At 43.4% G+C, this 21007-nt stretch overlaps 1 protein-coding gene across 1 annotated transcript in view; it reads right to left on the bottom strand.

The window, feature by feature from the left end:
- Positions 1-21007, bottom strand: part of WDR81 (WD repeat domain 81) — a 141337-nt gene that overhangs the window by 42860 nt on the left and 77470 nt on the right. The window contains exon 7 of the mRNA XM_086955203.1: positions 7819-7984. Within this exon, the coding sequence (XP_086811329.1) occupies positions 7819-7984 (166 nt within the window). The remainder of the gene's footprint in view (positions 1-7818; positions 7985-21007) is intronic.

Genomic DNA, 21007 nt, shown 5'->3' on the forward strand with positions numbered 1-21007 from the left:
GTGCTGTCCATTGAAAGCAAACATGAGGTTTTGCCTGTGTGCTGGTTGAATTGGAATGTGAAAGTATGCATATTTTAGGTCTAATGCAGTCATGAAGTTTCCCTGTTGGAGAAGTGGTATGATGTCCTGGAGAGTGACCACATGCTATTTGGGTATAAGAAAGTAAAGGGAATAGATCCCTGTGCCTTGTTGTTGCAATGCTCCTTTGTTTAGTAGATCTTGAATTTCTTCTGATAATATTGTTTGATGGTGTGTTAATAACCTGTAAATGCGGGGTGAGATGTTTGGAGGTGTTGAAGTGAACTCTAGACATTAACCATGTTGGATAATATCTTAGACCCATGGATTGGATCTGATATTTATCCATGCGGGAAGGAACTGTTGTAGTCTTCTCCCAACAGGTGTTGTGTTATCAGAGGGGAATGGTAGGCAAATGAAGCCTTGTGTTGGTGAAGGTAGTGTTTTTGTTAAAATCTAATTTACCTCTGCCTCTATTATTGTTTTCTATATAGGAGCCACTATAGTATTCTTTAGGAGAGGTTGTTTGATTTTGTGTTTTATTGTATGCGTTGGATGTGTCAGTGGAGGTTGTTTTTGATCCTCTGCGAAATGAGGAGCAACGAAAAGTGCCCCTGTGATATTGCATTTGTAGGGCTCCCATCGATTTAGCAGTTTCATTGTCTTTTTTTATTATTTTTAGGAGAGTATCCTCCTGTGGCCCAAAAATATGCTCTCCATCAACAGGAAGGCCTAGTAAATTATGTTGGACTTCTGGTTTAATCAGGCATGTCTCCTAGTAGAAGGATGGTGTTTATCCCCCTAGCTGCTGTAAAAGCTGCATCAAGAGCACATCTTAAGTTTGTATTTTTAGATGAGTTTGCCCTCTGATGCAATTTGGTACGCTGTTTTTAGGTCTCGCCTAGTGACACAGCGCATGCGCTGTCAACTTGGCGAGATCTATTGTTGTCGGTTTTTTGGCCAAAGGGGGACAGGATATATACACACGGGTACAGAGGACTGGCGATGTCCACTCATATGGCTCGCGCGTTCAGCACAACGCGTCATTGGCGCGCTTTCACTTTCCCTCGCCCATCATTCTGGAAGTGAGGTTGTGCACGCGCTCAGTCTTTCTCCCAGAGGTTGCAGGATATGTGCACACGCGTGCAGAGGACAGGCGATGTGCACGCGTATGGCTCCCGCGTTCAGCACAATCACCCTTTATGTAAGTGTTCCAGAGTGTATGACATTATTTCTATCATTATGGCATAATTTCTAGTTTTAGGATACTCAGGGCTGTTTCTCTGGCCTCAATAGAGGGAACGCTTTGGCTTTTTTGTCTCTGGGTCTTGGGTGTTTTTCCCAGCGAGTTTTAGAACCAGGCTTTGTGTGTTCTTAGGCGTTGCGCATGCCTGCCCCCGACTCTTTGTGATGTTCTGTGTGCGTTGGTGTGTTAGTACCATGCATCTTGCTGGTGGGTCTGTGTGTGTGCGCAGTGTGCTGCAGTCTATCTCTGCCAGAGGCCTCTCTGGGCACTAAAACACCCCGTCTCCGCTGCCGTCTAGCCAGTGACGGGGTTCAGCAGGCAGCGCCCATGAACTTGTAAATGAGATTTGTACCAGCAACAAAGCGCCAGGAGGCGGCTGATGAAACTCGTATTTATTTCCCCCGTGGGCACTGGCACGCCTTTGCTCTGCCTCGTCAGACTGGGGTCAGGAGCCGCCTGCTCGGAAGTAGGCCACGCTGCTTGCGTGACTGGTAATGCACCTGCTGGGGATGCGGTGCCGTGCTTGTAGCGCATGCTGGCACGGCGAGACGCTGCAGAGTGCGCAGGACAAGTCCCGCCTGCATGCCGGGTGGGCACAGAGCGAAGCAGGTTAGCTCAATGCCATTGACTAAACGAGAACACTTGTTTCACCGCAGGCTCTGCATCTGTCTCTCTCCTCCGGGTGGTTGGTGCACATTCTCCATCTGTCCCAATAGGAGTTGCCTGTTTGTGTACAGCTGTGCAGGATTTTTCTTCGTTGTTGGAAGGATAAGCTCTGTACCACCCATATGTCCTATTTCAGCATGTTTTCAGGTTGTGTCTGCAGATGGGGTTTAGCGGTCGTAGACCTGCTGTGGACCGTACCATTATTTACCTGAGTGAGCCTGTTGCTTCTATCGCCTGGCTTTCTTGTCAGTCTTGCTTGGTTCTTGATCAATGACTTTCCGTTGGTAATAATGTCAGATCATGCATACAGCAGTAAGTCGTATGCAGCGGGCTGCTGGGGAACATGCATGCTACATTCGGAGGTGCTAGCAAGGAAAGTATTTCCTTCATTCTGTTGCCCAGCATCAGCCCCCCCCCCCCAACAACTCCATAGAAGCAACCAGAGCAACAGATAAACATCACCACTTCGGCTTTTGTACCGGGTGTATGTAGCGGAGATATGCTCCAAGTCTCGAGGTTACCCTTCATCAGTTGCAGATGTTTTCACCCCTGTAGGAAGCAGGGATGTTCAGTATCTTCACGTGCAAAACTAGCTTCTAGTTGGGCAAACATGGTGTCTTGAAGTCTACCATTCAGTAGTATGGAAGTGAGATAAATGCTACTTCACGGAATGTGGGTCCTTAAAAATCAAGAGGTATTTGATGATAAAGCAGGACCAACACTATAAACATTAAATCAGTCACTGCAGAGCTGTAGCATTTCAAAGTACCATCCGTTCCACGGTAGCTCTTCCATTATGCTTGAACAGTCATTGAAAGTTCCGTATTTTATATCTGTATTTGCATTTTCTTTTGTTGTGTGCATGTGTGTAAGTTATATTTGTGTAAAATTTCTTCCGAAATGGTGTGCTAGCCTATATCAGTGATGCATTACTGGTTTTGCTTACGCTGTGTTTGAAAGATTTGTGTGAGGGTACTTTGCATGTTATCTAAGCTGTGTACTGATTGTTTTTTAAAATATTAACTGTTATATATTTATTTTTGTCATCATGACCTTCAGTTGCAGTGTCAGATTGCTTCATATAAATAGAAAGGCAAGCATTTACAATGCAATAAGTCTTGCATTTACAAGAGTATGATCAATTGACATTGTAAATGACAATTCTCCAATGATCGGATAATTGTGCTGCCACCCTTTTTCCTGCCGCATCTATACGTTAGCTTTCTTTGTCTGGTGGGGGAGCTTCACCAGTTGTCTGGGAGTTTGCTCTTTTGCGAGCAGTAGCCACTACTAAAGTTTCCGGTGTAAGGTGACTGATAATGGAAGTAGGGTCTGCTGGGGAAGGCATATATTTTTTATCAACTCTAGGAGTGATAATTCCAGACCTGACAGGATCATTGAAAATATCAGTGGTATGTCTGAGCATTCCTTTTAGTATGGGAAGTATATTGTGTGGATTTTTGTGTAGAGGAAAGAGTCCTAAATAAAAAGTAATCCTCTGTTTCCTCAGTATGTAATGGTACCTTATGAAAATTAGCTGCCCTACTGATAAGGTCATGATAGGTAGTGGTATCATCAGGTGGGGAGGGTTTACATTGATAAAGAAAAGTGTTATCTGGTGGATCTGTGTCAAATGTATCCCAGTCATCCTGTGGGGGTATTGACTGCTGATCATTGTCCTTCCCATCCCCTATAGAAGAATATAATGATTCCTGTGGTGAATGTATGTGTTCATGAACTGGAGACTTTTGTGGGGATGCAGTTTGTATATGTTGTAGTTGAGGAATCAGTGGTGGCGCCCCTGCTAAGGCAGAGGAGCTTTTCTCCACTGCTTCAACTGCAAGCGGATTACAAAACATAAAATAATAATGTTTCTTGTTATCATTTTGTTTTTTGTATTCAGCTTGCAGCTGAAGCCAGGGGGCGGGGCTTTGATCCCTGCATCACAGTGGGAGGAGTGGTGGCAACACCTAGAGTGCGCATGATGGTTAGGCCGGCCGTCTGAGGCAGGCCAAACCGTCATGCACACTCTGCATGTTCTTCACCCAGGGTAGAGAACATGCACAGCCTGACAGCCCCTGCCTTAGCGCCGAACCGCTATGCTCAGACCAATCACAACCCTGCTGTAAGGCAGCGTTGTGATTGGTCAGGGGATACTGGGAGGCTGTGTGCTTCAGGCCGAGTGCAGACAGGAGGATGGACGAAGAAGAGCCAGTGGCAGGCGGTATAAAGGTAAGTGCTTTTAAAAAAAATGTATTTCCCACCCCTGACTCCGTCTCCCATTCCCTCCGCCCCACCACCGCTGCTATAGCAGCCGCTACTGAGCGGAGAGCTGAAGCAAAGTGTACTGGTGACTTTATCCTCTTTCTTCCTGTTTGTTACAGGAATGTCTCTTGAAATAGAGTTGTCTCTTTGCAGGTTGTGCATGTTCCTGAGGAGGCGTAGTGATAATTCTTCCTGTATCAGGATGGATAATTAAGAGTTTCTGTAGAGAATCCAGTTCCTGATGTAAATTTCTCAAGTACTGGCAGTACAGTCTGGAGAATGCACAACGGTTTGCATTTTGGGCTCCGGCCTCAGTTTTTCTCCCCCAGGATTCGATGTGGATTAGTTCGGTTCTGAAGCTTTGGATTTGGATGCGGAGTCCGATAGTTTTTTTGGACTGATGGTTTCGGTTCCGAAGATGTTGATGCACCTGCTTGAAATTGTTTTGGTGCCAAAACTGTGGATTCCGAGGTGGACTGTTTAAGACCGAGGAGTTTAGGTTGTTTTTTCAGAGCTGAGTCGAGGCCAGACTTTCCGGAATCAGACGGTCGGTGCTTCCCATGGCTGGAAGGCAGTGGAGGGCCAACAGCACACTTTTGTAATGCTTGTTGTTTGGGTTGAACTGGATGTGGCAATTTACTCACGATTTGTTGCCCTGATGAGAGGGTATGTTGTTCTGCGTCTGAGTTGGGGCTCAGCTTTGAAGAGAAATTACTCTCATCTGCAGCCGATGGATGTGCCTTCATTTCCGTTTCCTCCGAACCAAAAATGTCTGGTGTTTCGACGATGCTGCGTCGATACATGCAGTCTTCCAGCTTTACGATTTTGTAGAGTTTTCTTTGACCTGAATGATCTGCAGGTCTCATGGGTTTGTTCCTGACGATAGGCAGGAATTGCACAGCTTGTGTAAGTCTGTAAGCGGAAATTTAGAATGACATGAAGGACAACATTTCAACGGGGTCTCTTTCCTGTAGGCGATGGATGCACAACAACCAAGCGCACTGGTGAGCAATTCAAAGTCTTATTTTGCAAATCTCGAAGCCCTATATGAATGATGCTTCACTCTCCCAGGTCCCGCCGCCAAAGACCCAGTCCTCAAAAATGAATTCTACAAGCCGTACTGCGGAATTTATCAGGCCAGGCCGTGGAAGGAAGACCAGAGAATAAGACACTCTGGTAAGAGGACAATCTTTTCCACCTGTATGGGTTGAGCTAATGAAGAGCTGAAGAACTGTAAGGATAAACGCTTAGGAGATACATTGGAGCCCTGATGCCATCCAAGTGAGTATAAAACGCGTAGGCGGGCGATTGGATATTGTTATATTTGGCTGACGATTGGATACTGTTATATTTTGGAGCTATGATTTGCCTTTAATTAATACATGGAAAACACATATGTAACAAGTTTGTCTATGGATTTGATTCTCGAAAAACAATAATTAATTAGATACTATAGCAGATACAATGACGCTCCTTTACATTTGTAGAATGCCTTGAAGGGCGCAGTGGAATTGCGTTCCCCCAGACTAATTTGACCTTAATATAGTTTAGTGTAAGTAGAGATTTATTTTCGATCCAAATCAATACTGACAATGTTAGAATAGGATCCTAATAACGGTGTCAACCTGAGCAGAGGAGCACACGACTGAACCAGCCAATGGAAAAAAATAATCTAACAATAGAGTTGGTGATCATGTGAAATACAAGCAACAGGAGTCGCCGCTATACCTCGTGACTCGAAAGACTTTTTTGAAGAAAGCCAACTTGCACACTTCCGACCCAACACTAGATGGCGGGCTTATGCTAAGCATGTGTATCTACAGCCACACACCATCACTTAAAAAAATAATAATAATAATCATATATATATATATATATATATATATACATATATATATATATATATACACACACACACACACACACACAAAAACATATACATACACACATGTAGTATTACAACACTGACCCTAGGAATGGCCTTCTGCATTTCCTGTATACGATGCTCTATTATGAAGCTGTTGGTAACAAAAATAAAGACCCAGGCTATGTAAAAGTAACGTTTACAATATGGCGCCCCAAGGTCATGGCGAACCAGCATAAGAAAATCCTCAGCAGTCACTTAGCAAAAAGGCTACTTCCAACATGGCTCCACACTCTTTTGACAGTCTTGACGTCACACGCTCATTACTCATTTGTGGCTAAGCAACAGGGAGGAGGAGGCAATACACCATGTCCTACAGTGCTAGCGGTGTCCCTGCCTCCCTTCTCCTGCAGTTGTTGCTTGCCCCACCCCTCCCTCCTGCCACAAACAAATAGCACTATGATGCAGCAAGTGCTGGGCGCATCATAGCGCTCATATCTTTCAAATGTTTAGCCATGTTGTATAGAAGCTGTACTGCTGTACAATCTGGGTCAAATACATTGGCAAAGCTAATGGGTCCTGCAAAGGCACAACCGATTGGCTTTGCCAATGCTTGGGCTTTTACTCATTTTTATAGCCGAAGCAATGCAAGTGCCCTAGTAGGTCCTCTATTAAACAGCCATTTTCTCAGGATGGGATAACTGTCAGTTGAACACCATCCTTGTGTGGCCAATAAACTGCCAAACACACATGAAGAAATCTTGCTAACAACTCATGTTGTGGAAGTGTACACACAAAAATGTTTTCAGTATGTGTAATAATGGAACCAGTTTAACCCACCTGAAGCCCTGTGCTGCCTTCATACTCACTAGAGTAGTGGGTCACAGTGCTTATAGCAAATCAAAGTTGCACAGTTTTCCCCATGAATCTATCTGCAATCACCTGGTTATTATTCCACAACTTAAAGGATCTAATCTTCTGCTCATTAACTTTCTACAAGTTCTAGAGCAGGTCCTGTAAGAACAGAGTCTATTACTTCTACACAGGAGAGACAAGTACAAACTAAACACATGTTATCACACATTGCATTTTGACTATATGGACTTAGACACCACCCGAGATAGGTAGTCAGAGGGATAGTAGGAGAAAGAGACTGTCCTGTCCTGAAGAACTGCAACTGACTCATGCAGGGCACTTGACAGGCAAGAAGCACGTCAACACTTAAGACATGAAGGGTCCCAAACAACCCTTTTTATTTTAATTTGCTAAAGGGAAACACCAAATAAAGTAAAATACTTATCTACCTCAAGCCGTTTTAGCTTGCTAGTTTTCTTTGAACTAGTTGAGGGCAAAAAAATGATAATTAGATATTACCAAACAGCCTCTTGATGAGAAGTATCGCTGTCAGAAAGAACTAGAGACACAAAAACACAAAGAAAAAAATCTCCCAACAAGGTGCCGCCCATCAAAGGACAGTCCTACACCCTGGAGTGAGGTGTAAAAACCAGATGAGGCATTCCACTTAGAAGGGTGAGAGTTTCGGGCCCTTTTTAATAAGAAGCTAAACCATTAAAACCTAATTGGCATATCACTTTATTGCACTCCTCCTACTAGACCCAATATAAATGCCACCTTTTTAACTAACTTGGGTCCCTGTCCATCTTTTCTAAATTAATCATAGATCCTCCAACACCCTTGTCTGTTTTATGGCCATACTTCACATCTAGCACTGCTGCACAGGTAGAGTATATTTTTGTACCTATGAGAAAGCTGAAGGGGATGTAGGTATCATGGGCCATTTCTATAGTGTACACTTTCTCCAGCTCTTCCAGCACGGCCAGGTCAACAAGCAGGACACCTTCATCCACAGACTTCACTTCCACCAGCGTCGGTTCAGTACAGCCAGTGGCCCTTGCCTTTAAGCCCTGTCAATCAAAGAAAAGAGTGTGAGACAGGAGCCAAGGAATGAACTAGAAGAGTGAACCTAATCCAGCAGCTAACCTACAATTACCATTCACGTTCAGGTCGAAGCTCAGAGACACTAAAATGTACTGTCCCATCTTTGAGTTAAAGTTGACACTCATAATTGCATGTACATGGACGGATGGACGGGGTCAGACAGACAGACACACATACACTTTTATCCCAGAACAAAAACCATGCAGACACTAAACTCATCACTCCCTCACAGATCAAAGATCATGTTGGCAATGCCACTGTCGCTCAACCTTAGAGGTGATCAATCACAGTGTCTGGAGGGTTGTGGTGCAGTAGTTATTGGGCCTCACCTCACCCCTCCCCGTTGGAGACTCAACTTCAGCAGTTACCTTACTTCCTATTGAGGCCTATCAACGGCCAGTGAACCACAGCTCTCCTTGTTCTACACACTAAGACAACACTGATTTAATTAAACAATACTTTCCACATTCCACGTCACAGATACATGTTTCACCCGTTAATTCGCTCTCGTCCTTTGAATTCCTTATATTTCATGGCTATGCTGTACATCATTTGGATTGCCACAGAAATGTGGTAGCAATACCATTGTTATACGCAAGTGCTCTTGGGCGTACACCACCAACGAACTCACTTCCACAGTCACTAAAAAACATTCTGTCCCCTTCTTCAAACCCAGCACCGCAACATCACTCAACATAATACACTAATGATGACCACACACCCTCTCAATATCTTCCTTAATGAAGTGTATCTCCCTCGCAACAATACCAGTCTATTGTCAGTAATTACGTCTCCGCAAACTGAAATCCAACAAGGTCATTACACCTTCTCCTTAGTACTCCCAGGAGGTAAACACCTTCAGGAGAACCATCAGAGAACTCAAATCCCATATAAAACTTTATAAATAAATACATCAATCCACTGTTCTTACCTTTCTTAAGCTTATTTCAAAGGACAATACTTATTTCAAAAGTTTCTCACCAGACTTTCTTTAAGGACAATAATAAAAGCAAGGTTTGACTCAAAGCAGTTTATCAGGTAATCAAGATGCTTCTGTCCCGTGCTCCATCAAGAAACAAATGCCTTATCGAATGGTCACATTACCACTCCACACTCTGCCGACTGCTTCTTAATATGCCATGCAGCATCCATGTATAGGCTTCATTCTTTCTATCTCTTTTTCCTTCGGGATCTTTAAAACATCGTGTGCGGAAGGCGTTCGGCTCACTCTGACCTCTGTAAGTTAAGGAGTATTGCTTATATGCCTGTGTGTTTATTGAAGGTACGTCATGGAATCTTACTGGAACCCAGCGGCCTTAACTCATATAGGATATGGAAAGATACTGATACCTGTAATCGTACTGACTAGCATCTGTAAATGTAAATCCGTATTTGTAAAGAGCAAACTACTCACCCTTACGGGTCTCAAGGCGCTGGGGGCCGTCGTGGAAATTAAGTGAGCTATTGCCCAGAGTCATATGGTGCTGAGCTGAGTTGCCGTCAGAGCCGGGGATCGAATCGTGAACCCTGTGCTCCGAAGTCAGCTGCCCTGGCCGCTGCACCACACCTCTCCACACACCTGATTGCTTCCCACATGGGAATGGCTAGCATTGCATGGTTTATGGGTACACTATGGCATTGACATAAATGCGCAGGATGATGGATACCTGGGCACATGATGGCGCTGACTGGCACATGACAGGGAATACCTGAACACCTGGTTGCTGGCAAATGAACTGAGAATACTTGGACACATGATGAAAATGACAGACGTATAACAGCCCTAGTATTAGAATATCTTGTAACACGACGACAAGGACTCACATCAATTTTAGGTTATAAAAATGAAGTGTAATTTGTAGATAAAATATATAGATTTCTGTTTAAACTAACACGGCTATTTAGGCTCATTAAATAAAGAATACTAGCATTCTGGGTAATGTTTGTGTAGCTTATGGAAACGATAAGCTCCTGTGTACTATAAAAACTAAGCTTACTTACTAAAAAAAGAAAAGTCACGAGAATGGATATATTTTTTAGAAAATGATGAGCGGTTAATTGGGATGGGGGCGCAGTCGTTTATTTTCTAAATATAATTTTTTACCTCTCCAAAATACTGCAAACTGATAAATAAATGATAATTCTAGCTGATGTGAAAACATTTCTCGGAACTGTAAGGGCAGTTATTTATTTGAAAAAAGGCAGTTTCCTGCTGCCATGGTAGTAGGCTTTTGACAATTGATGTGGTGACATTATATAAACTATACTTTTAGAACGTAATTATCCCAATACAAGACTGCTGTACCTGTAAAATTGGTGTGGTCTAGCTCTGTTGTCTAAGCCTGTGTGTTCTGTCTGAGCCACTAGCTCGGAGGTCTAAGGCTTGAGAAAGTGAGAGCTGCGTAGCCTTTCAAATAGACTCTTTTCATGTTATGATAGATAATCCATAGGCAAAATGAGAAAATAAAAGGCGGTAGAAGTGAATGAAGATGATTGAATAATAACTTTTTTTTATTACAGGACCAATTTAATAGTGCAGTTTATAGTTTTATAGTACAACTAGTATCCAATTTAACAGCTCTCAATTTATGAACCGTGGAAGGATTCCCGTATAATCACACCACATTTTACCTGTAAGGACTTAACTCGCTGAGCCATCTTACAGGTTATTTTCTCGAAATGATACAATATTTCGTATTGTACAGCCAGATTACTCGTCCCACCTGTAAAATCTATGTCTTTTTAAACAATTTCTTGGGATATTGTGCTGTAATATACCTCTAATTTTCCAGTCAAAGTCTACCGGACAGCGCAGCTGTATGGTTTGCGAACATCTTGGGGACGTTCTCAAAGCTTCCCTAGGAATGCATTCCGCCCACTGCTTACCATTGGTTTTGTAACGTACATTGGCTTCTTTTTCTATTTGCATGCTTGATTTGTTTTAGGCAGTCCAGCTTGAGTTAATCCCTCCCGTGGAGCACGGTCGATCTACTGTATATTTCCACTGTGCTTGCTTTCTGTAAACAGGACTTTAAATCTTGTTCTTATCTTGTCACATTTGCTGTGCAGTCAAAGACAGAGGTCAGTGTCAGGCTCTGTCTTCCGAGGGAGCTTGGTGTTTACTTTTCTTTCTCTGACTTCAAAGTGAGAAGATTTAAATGACAATCTTGCTGTGATAGCAAAGGCTTTTTTCTAGCACATTACAAAAAAAGTTAAATGTCTGCAAATAAACTGTGCAGATATTTCAGAATATATAAAATAAAAAAGCACAAATGAAGCTCTTTTTTGTATTTCTGAAGTGTAGTAGAAAAAAATACTTTAATATGATCAAAACAAAATAATACACTAGGTGCTGACATTTCCACACATTACTGTATGTGCGCTATATACTTTTATCAGTAAAACTGTATGCTCTGCAAATGTAATGGTCATTTCAATTGAAAATGCTATCTGTAATGGCGGTGCGCAACCACACCATGCATACTACATGCATACTCCACACTACATCACTCCACTTTCCTCTACTCCACTCCACTTTATGCCCCTCCACTGTACAACATGTCACTCTACTCTACAACATGCTACTTCACTCCATGCCACTCCACTCCCCTCTACGACATGACACCCCAATGTATGTTATTCCACTCCAATCTATGTTACTCCATTCTTGAACACTTTACTCTACAACACTCCACTCTATGCCACTCTGCTCCACTCTAGGCCACTCTACTCCACTCTACTCCACTCTAGGCCACACCCCTGCACTCTGCCATGAGCGTCTACGCTACAACACTCCATTCTACAACACTTCACTCTATTCCATTCCACAACAATTTACTCCACTCTACTATACTCTACTCCATTCTACTGTATGACACTCTACTTCACTTTACGTCCTTCCACTCCCCTCAACACTACTCTACTACCTCCACGACACTCCAGTACACTTTACCCCACTCCAGGACACTCCATTCTACGCCAGGGTACTAACTTTTAGCCATGCTAAACAGCAGCCACTCAGGAGTAAAGCATGGCTAAAACAAACAGGGAAAGCCAGTAGCTCTTCCAGCTTTGCCAATGCTTGTAATAAAAACGTTCACCCTGCAGACCATGAAGTTTTGACATAATTCATAAGTGACCTTTTAAACTGTTTATTTAGAAATTTGGTCTGCAAAATGCATTATCTAACACTATTTACTCGAAATTTCTGATAAAAAGGTGTGGAGAGAGTTAGGGGAGATATGGTGTGTAACTGAACCAACCCAGCTACCCCGCTATACAGCCTTGCGGTTGGGTCAGAATCACTAACTTGGTCAGCACAAATGGACTCCACTTATGTGAAAGTTCACAAGCTATTCCCCCACAGAGTACGTCTGGTATAAAAATAGTCCTAAATGGAGAAAGGGACGAAGACAGTGAGAGACAAAAGTGTGTAGTTTTGAGGAGACATCACTCACCCAAAGGTGACATGCCTCATCAATGGGTTCCTCCTCACAGCAGGACTGCACGGTGCCTGCTGTGGGCTATGACTCCCCTGCTGGGAAGGATCTGAGGTGTTTTATCAAGTATGAGCAATAGCAGGGATCTGAGTGAGGGGCGGAGTGCAAAGCACAGTTTAAAACTATCTCTCTGGTGGGCACAACTCGTAATTTATTCTGGGCCCCCCATTGGATAGGATTAAAAACCGAGTAAAGGACTGTGCATCGCTGTACCTGTGTTCTTGACCTCCTGAGGATTGCTGCCACTTATCTACTTCTTGCGGAACCCGCTTCGCGGGTCCCGCTGCGTTGGGAGGCTTGCCTGCTGTCAGTTGAAAGGGGACGCTGAGGGAAGACTATTTGCCGGGGCTGCGAGCGAGTGCGAGTGTGCGCGCTCAACTGGGACTACATATCCCAGGAGCGCCCGCTGCCTGCCTGATCTGTTCCACCTGGGCCGCTCTCCCCGACCCCTCCCCCCTACACGGAGCACTTATCATCTGCACCTTTTGGACCTGGCGAGTGGGACGCCTCGCTGTACCTGTGTTCTTGACCTCCTGAGGATTGCTGCCACTTATCTACTTCTTGCGGAACCCGCTTCGCGGGTCCCGCTGCGTTGGGAGGCTTGCCTGCTGTCAGTTGAAAGGGGACGCTGAGGGAAGACTATTTGCCGGGGCTGCGAGCGAGTGCGAGTGTGCGCGCTCAACTGGGACTACATATCCCAGGAGCGCCCGCTGCCTGCCTGATCTGTTCCACCTGGGCCGCTCTCCCCGACCCCTCCCCCCTACACGGAGCACTTATCATCTGCACCTTTTGGACCTGGCGAGTGGGACGCCTCGCTGTACCTGTGTTCTTGACCTCCTGAGGATTGCTGCCACTTATCTACTTCTTGCGGAACCCGCTTCGCGGGTCCCGCTGCGTTGGGAGGCTTGCCTGCTGTCAGTTGAAAGGGGACGCTGAGGGAAGACTATTTGCCGGGGCTGCGAGCGAGTGCGAGTGTGCGCGCTCAACTGGGACTACATATCCCAGGAGCGCCCGCTGCCTGCCTGATCTGTTCCACCTGGGCCGCTCTCCCCGACCACTCCCCCCCCTTCACCTATTGGCGACCTCACTCTATATTGAGCGCCTTGTATCCCCGCTGCGCGGGAGCGCGCGGGAGGGCGCCGGGAGAAGCCCGGGACAAGGGCGGGACCGTTTGAGGCCGTTCGAGGTCTGAGCGGACTGGACTGGGCCATCCCTCTAAGCCTCTCGATACGGGCTTCATTGTCACCACCAGAAACCATGTCATCTAGGGAGTATAAGGTGAGGGCGGCAAAATCCAAATTAAAAAATGGAACATTAGATGATTTCATTTCCAAAACCCATTCCGCCATAGACAGTGAGATTGCCAAAATGCAGCGTCGAGTCTCATCTGAATTGGACGCTGCAAGGAGGCTATCAGTGGAGATAGCCGCGGCAAAAAAAAAATCCTCCTTAGGTGCCTTCGCTTTTGCCAAAACCCCTGACCGCTCTACCGCCCAGCCACCGAAATTGATTGAAACCATTGCAGATATCCATCAGTCAATTGTTTCCGCTACACCCACACCAAAGGAGACCTTACCATTGCCTCTAGTATCCCCTACTACTTTCCCAAAAGTATCCATGTCTGAGGGAGTGGAGGTAATAGAGGAAATGAATGAGTGTAAGAAAGATGTGCCGGTGTTGGGTCCAAAATTTACATCTATAGGGCAGGCTGGGGGATTTTCTGAAAATAAACAACAAGGGCCATATACCAAAAGGAAGCGTGGTAATCAAACATCATATGCTAGGAAAAAGGTAAAGGTTGCAAAATCCCAATTATCTACTAAACTGCCCACCCCGCCCCCGGTGACAACTACACAACCTGCTGACTCCACTCCCGTGGTCAATATGGATGCGTTAGAGATAACCCAGGACAGGGACAAATTGATAATAATGAAGGAAAACAATGAAACTCCTCTTTGTGTTATAAATGGGGAAGACTTTGAATTCTTGAATGTAGTATGGGAAACTCTCAAAAAGCTTTTAAATCCCCTTGAGGACAGATTAGCACAGATAGGTGCCCAAATTTCCAATATGGAAAAGAATTTTTTACAGCCAGGGAAAAAGCCCTCCTCTAAGGAAGACAAGGACCTAATGATTGGTGTTGAGAAACTTGTAAAAAGCCTATTGAATCCCCTGATAGAGAAAACTCAAATAATAAATCTAAAATTAGATCAACTGGAGTTCTTAACATCTAAGAACACCGCTCTATTGGAAAGCCTGGTTGGAAATAAAAAACAACCAGCTCCCATAGACGGTAAAACTAAAAGTGATAATATCAGTGTAGGAAAAAAGGGCCCTAAGCCTAATCAGATACCTCAACCTCCACCTAGCGGTACTACTCCCTGTATTACCCCCTGTCCGGTACTAACTCCCTTAATAAAAAATCACCAGGGGAACACAGTGGGACAAAAGCCAAGTAACTCGCTGGTGGTAACTACGCCAGTTGTTACATCTGGGCCTGGCCAGATTGATAATAAAGAAAAAGATAAAGATAAAGATAAAGTGAAAGAAACCCCATTGAGTAAACCTCAGGTCCCTAGTAAAACTCCACTACAAGGTAGACAAATCTATGTAAATATACCACCGGAGTCTGCTCCATACATGGCTATCTTGACGGGTGTACCATTAATCCCAGAGAATAAATACGAGAAAAATGAGGACCTCCTGAACAAAACAAAATATTGGCTAAACACAAATAGGCCATTAACTGAGGATACTATCACAAAAATCCTAAGTGTACGGAGGGTTCCCTGGGTTGGACCTAGTAAAAAAGACCTGGAGGGTGACTGTATATTGATAAACTTTAGAGATAACTGGGTCAAGGATATCATCTGCAGTAAGGCTAGGTTTGGGCGGATGGGGGATATCCAGTGCATTGGTCTAGAATATTTTTATCCCAATCTCCATCAGTCTTTCCCTGACCCAAACTCCTCTTGCCAAGGATATGGTATAAATAGTAGACACCAAACGGGGTGGGCACATAACCCAAATATGAATTATGGCCCGCATCACCTTTATACTCCTTGGCATGAGACAGCGAATCTTATGGGGCTGCAAAGTATGGGAAATTTCATGCAAGTCCCTTATAACCCGCGAAGATCCAGGTTCATGGGAGCAGAATATTCTGGCTGGTTCCCAAATAACAATAATAATTATAACAACAACATCCAATTGAGGAATCGTTTTGACCCTTTGATGAACCTGGATGAGGTAGATTGACTGTCGCCCAGAGTTAAGGTCATAGAAATATCAAAAATTGAGGGTATAAAAGTAGACCAAGGGATATGTATTCAGGATGGTAATTCAGTATGGGATACTCTTGAAGGCGAAAATGTGACCACTGGACACCTACAGAAGGGGACTGTTGCCGTGCCGATGGCCAACACAGATAAGGGATATGACCAGAATATGTTATCATTGCTTAACCCAGATACCACTGTTGTAGGAGATGTTTTGGGAAATAGAGATGAAACGCAGGGGTCTTCACCTTCATCCTCATCTTCATTAATCTCCTTATTGTGCTGGAACATTTTCGGAATAACAAATAAGCTAGAGGATGACATTTGGATAGACTTTGTGAAAACTCATGAAATCTTGTGTCTACAAGAGACATGGTCTAAGACTACCTGTGACATTGAGGGTTTTCAATCATTGGGTGTCCCGGCTGTTCCATCCACATCGGGAAGGGCCAAAGGTGGAATATTAACTGCTTTATCCATAAAACTTCAGGATTCCAAAATCTCATCACTGGCAAAAACAAACTGGTACCAAGTATTGTTGTTGGAGCACCTTCTCCCTGAACCTGTGTTATTAATTAATTGGTACTATAACATCTTTAATGGGCATGACACCTCAATAATTCAGGATTTGGAGTATGTCTTGGTTAAAGTCCGTGGTAGGCACCCTTCTTCCCCACTTATCTGGGTGGGTGATTTTAACTGTACACTTTGTATTCATGCAGGGTCGAATGTATGTGGTCTGGAGGATCTGAATGCTCAGCCTCTAAACCACTTTAGGCACACACCGCAGGGGGACGCCCTGAATAATATTATCTTAACAAACGATCTGTGTATAGTAGATCCCTGGTCACCCCCAGACACCTTGCATTTACCAAGCTTTCAGGGCTTGAGGGGTGAAATGAGTACAATTGATTTTGTTTTGGTATCAGGCACCTTTTTAAAGTATGTAGATAAGTTGGAGGTGGTAGCAAACCCAGCCAGTGATCATAACCCTCTAATATTATCAATCTGGGTTCCGACACATGAATCGCTAAGGTCTTGTGAACAACCTATTGAGTACAAGAAAAATCAGGGTGTCACTCTGAAATGGAAGAAGATAAATGTGTCCCAGTTGCAGGATGACATTACTGCAAACTGTAAAGCCGAAATAGATACATGTTTAGCAGGATCTGATTCTCAAAAGGTCATAGGAAGTTTTGAGAAGTTGTGTTGTCACATAGGACAGAGTCTAAAAAAGCCTAAAGGGAAAGGTGGCCAAAGGGCCTTTAGATGGTTTGATTCTGTGTGCTCTGCGACGCATAGGTCATTAAAATCAGCTTTGTCCCAAAAGCCAAGAAATAAGGAGCTTGTAAAAACCAGTAGGAAAGCTTATAGAGATGCCATTACAAAAAGAAAGCAAGATCTGAGAGATATGGCCTGGGATGACCTTGAAAAGGCAGCAGAACTTAAAGATAGCAGGCTATTCTGGGAGGTTATAAATCGTCCCCTTTTTAAGAGTGATAACAATGAAGCTATAGCTATGCAGGTCACGGCCGAACAATGGGTCCAACACTATAGCAAGATTTTTAACCCTAAATCATATTCATTTATTTCGGGGGTGGAGGAGATAGGGGGCGTGGTGGAACCATCTCCCTCGGCTTTGACCCTCAGCTCATCAATTACCTTGATCGAGATTGAGGAAGCCTTAGGGAAAGGAGCATCTTTAAAAGCGCCAGGCCCCGATGCTGTTCCCCTTGATCTTTTTAAATCTAACACTAGCCTGTGGGCACCCATCTTATTAAATGTATTTAAAGCTGTGGTGGTTGGTCGCATCCCCGGCACATGGAAAGAGGCAACCGTTGTGCCAATTTTTAAGAAGGGTAACAGATCTGATCCCTGCTGTTACCGCCCAATTTCTTTGATAGACTCTGCTTGTAAAATTCTTGGCAGAGTCATTCTGGCGAGACTGGAAAGTTGGGCAGATTCGGTTGGCCTATTAGTCGACTCCCAATATGGTTTTAGGCACGGAAAGGGGACAAACGAGCAGTGTCTTAATTTGGCCCTGATCCTTGGCAAGTATATGAAGGCCAAAAAATCTGTTATTCATTTGGCCTTCATGGACCTGACAAGTGCTTTCGACACAGTCTGCAGGAGTAAGTTGTGGAAGATGATGACTGATATGGGCTTTGAGGAACCCCTGGTGACCTTGCTCCGTAGATTGCATGAAGCAACAAATGTGTCCATTAGATTTGGCCCGGGAGGGGAATTAACGAAGCCAATACCCTCGACGGAAGGAGTACGTCAAGGATGTATCTTGGCGCCTTTCCTTTTCTTGGTTTACACAAATGGTTTAGAACAATACCTATTAAACCAGGGTTGTGATTTTCCAAAAATTAATGGTAAAAGCATTCCAATGCTTTCATATGCGGACGATACTGTCCTAATGACACTAACAGGCAACAGCATGCAAACGTGCTTAAATGCTTTTAACAAATTCATGCTTGATTTAGATTTAAAGGTAAACTTTGAGAAATCCTTTATAATGTCCTGTGGCCCAAAGGGGCCGTCGACTAGGAAGTTCGAGGTAAACAGCCGCACAATAGGGAAAGTCGATAACTTTAATTATCTTGGTAACCTGTTTGACAGTAAACTAAGTTGGACACCGGTAATGAAGGTCCGAGCCCAGAACATGACAAGGGCTATTGAGGGGATCTTCCGCTTCTATAGTAAACTGGGGCAAAAACACATTATGCACCTCAGAACCCTTTACACCTCAAAGTGCCTATCCGTTGCCACCTATGGGGCAGGGGTGTGGGGGACTGAAATGCCTGCTGTAATACAGGTGGTAGAAAATAACTTCATAAAAAGGGTCTTGGCAGTTCCCAAAAGTACCTCAAACACGTTTTGTCATGATGAAATTGGTATGGTCAGTGTATCTGATATAATCAGTATGTCCCCTTTATTTTTATGGGGTAAAATTTGGCAATCAGAGGACTTGCAACTAACTAAAGAAATTATAACTGATTGTATGGCTTTAGACAATTCTAAACAGATCCCCTGGTTATCGTATGTTTGTAACACGCTGAATAAAATTGAACTCGGTTTCTATTTCAATAGCCCTGAGAAAATCAAGGGGAATTATAAAAATGAAATAAAATTAAAGTTTAGGACGTCGGGTATCCAGCCTTTTATGGATAAAACTGGCACTGAAATCATGCATGTTTGTAAACCATACCCGCAGTTCTATTTAACATTTACTCTTAATGCGCAATGGCGATTTCTGTTAACACGGTTTAGGCTGGAGACTCTTCACTATTTATTTGCTTTCCCCAAACAAGGGGGCTGGGTTGAGAGACTGCTCCCTTGTCCATGTAGTAACAAGGACAGGCAGAGTACCTTACACTTGGTTCTCTTCTGTTCCCTGTATAAAGAGTCAAGACTCCGGTTTATTAAACCTATTTTGAAGGGTAGGCAACCCTGTACCTACAGGGAAGGCTATGAACATTTGTTATCCTTATCCTCTGTGGAAATCTGTTGCGCAATGTTAAATTTTATCAGAATCTCTCTAAAGATCAGAAAGAAATATGGGTAGCTTTATAGGTTAAGAATATTGTAAAACTTTTAAACTGTAATTTTTTAATTCTATTACTGTTATTATTATGTCTTTTATAATCAAATTGTGTTTACCAATTGGTTTTAAATGGCTAGTAGAAATGATCTGAAATGTGATATGATTGTTTGTTCAATACTTTTATGATTCATTTTATGTATCGAATAAAGTTTTTGAATACGAATACGACTGTGCATCAACTGCACAGGTCACTTATTACAAGGTTGCCATGTTTTTACCCAAATATAACTCTGAATTCTTTGGCATTCCTCAGGACCAAAGATAGTAAGTGTCATTCTGCATCAAACTGTATGATAATAAAATACTGGCCTTCAATCAGTAAGCCAGATACAGAATTGGGTGGCCCGCCATTGGGGTCTTGGGCCATCTATCCAATTCAATCCAATCAACTTTTTTCGATCTAATTAGTAAACATAGATCATAAAAGTATACCCATACAAAATAATCTTGCTTTAAAAAGAGAATTAAAAAAAAAATCAACATTTTAAAAGACCCGAAGCAGCCCTTGAACAATAACCTGCAATTTATACATTACACAATAATTTGGTCTTAATGCTAAATGCCGCAGATGCAATAATTAATCATGCAACAATAATCATCCACCCAGCTAAAAATTATTAATTAGGTAATAGTTGAAAATAATAAGTCTACACTGCAAAACAAGTTGGCTTTTTAAATTAATTTGGCAAGATACAACTTAATCACAAGAATTTTCATCAATACCATTACAAGCACAGGTAAACAAGAGGCTAAGTTCCACAGATTTCTCCCTTATAAAAGACGCCACCTGCGCAGACAAGCCCACAAAAAGGAGGCTAAGCAGAAAAGGACATAGGGGTCATGGAGCTTCTTGAGGAACAACATGGCAATACGACACTGGTTAGAATTGTGCTGCCTTAAAAGTTATCAAAGATATCTAGATCTCTGTATTTTATAAAAAATTATAAAATAAAAAGGAGGTGGAGATCGCATATTATAGATTGATTATCGCATGGACATGGAGTCAACTTATTTAGGGAGTAAGTTGTTTTAGTTTTAAGAATTTTTTATGAGACAATCACATTCTGGTACAAAACATGGCTGAATCGGGATCTAGATATCAACTCTGCACTCTGGGAAGCTCTGCAAAATGATCCAAAGTCACACTACACAAAGTATTTTAATTCTTCATTGAAAATAACTAAGATGGAGGATCTCTGGCAACGGAAACTACCCTGAACATCTTTTCAGATGATTATCAAAAAAGAGGCAAAAGCTCACTCATTAATTGAAGATAAAGCAATTTTAAGCCGACATGCGCATGCATGGATGGTCTTACAAGCATATACGAGGTCTGGGCCAGCAGCATATCTGGCCCTCACCTTCATGAGGCGGCATCTGAAAACTAAGTATATGGAGCTGCTCATGGGGAAACTGCCGTCCAATGCTGATCAACCGATTTGGAGGACCCATGGTCGAAAAGACTGCGATCTATGTGGAGCAGCAGAACAGGACTTTATGCATTTGATATGCATCTGCCCGGAGTTAGGGCACCATCGGGATTCAAGCAAGCCGGGCCGAAGACGGCTGAAATGCCAGAAACCAGTCCCCGCTAGCTTGTCT

This window comes from Lissotriton vulgaris, chromosome 2_1 (assembly GCF_964263255.1).
Source record: "Lissotriton vulgaris chromosome 2_1, aLisVul1.2, whole genome shotgun sequence".
Lineage (NCBI taxonomy): Eukaryota > Metazoa > Chordata > Amphibia > Caudata > Salamandridae > Lissotriton > Lissotriton vulgaris.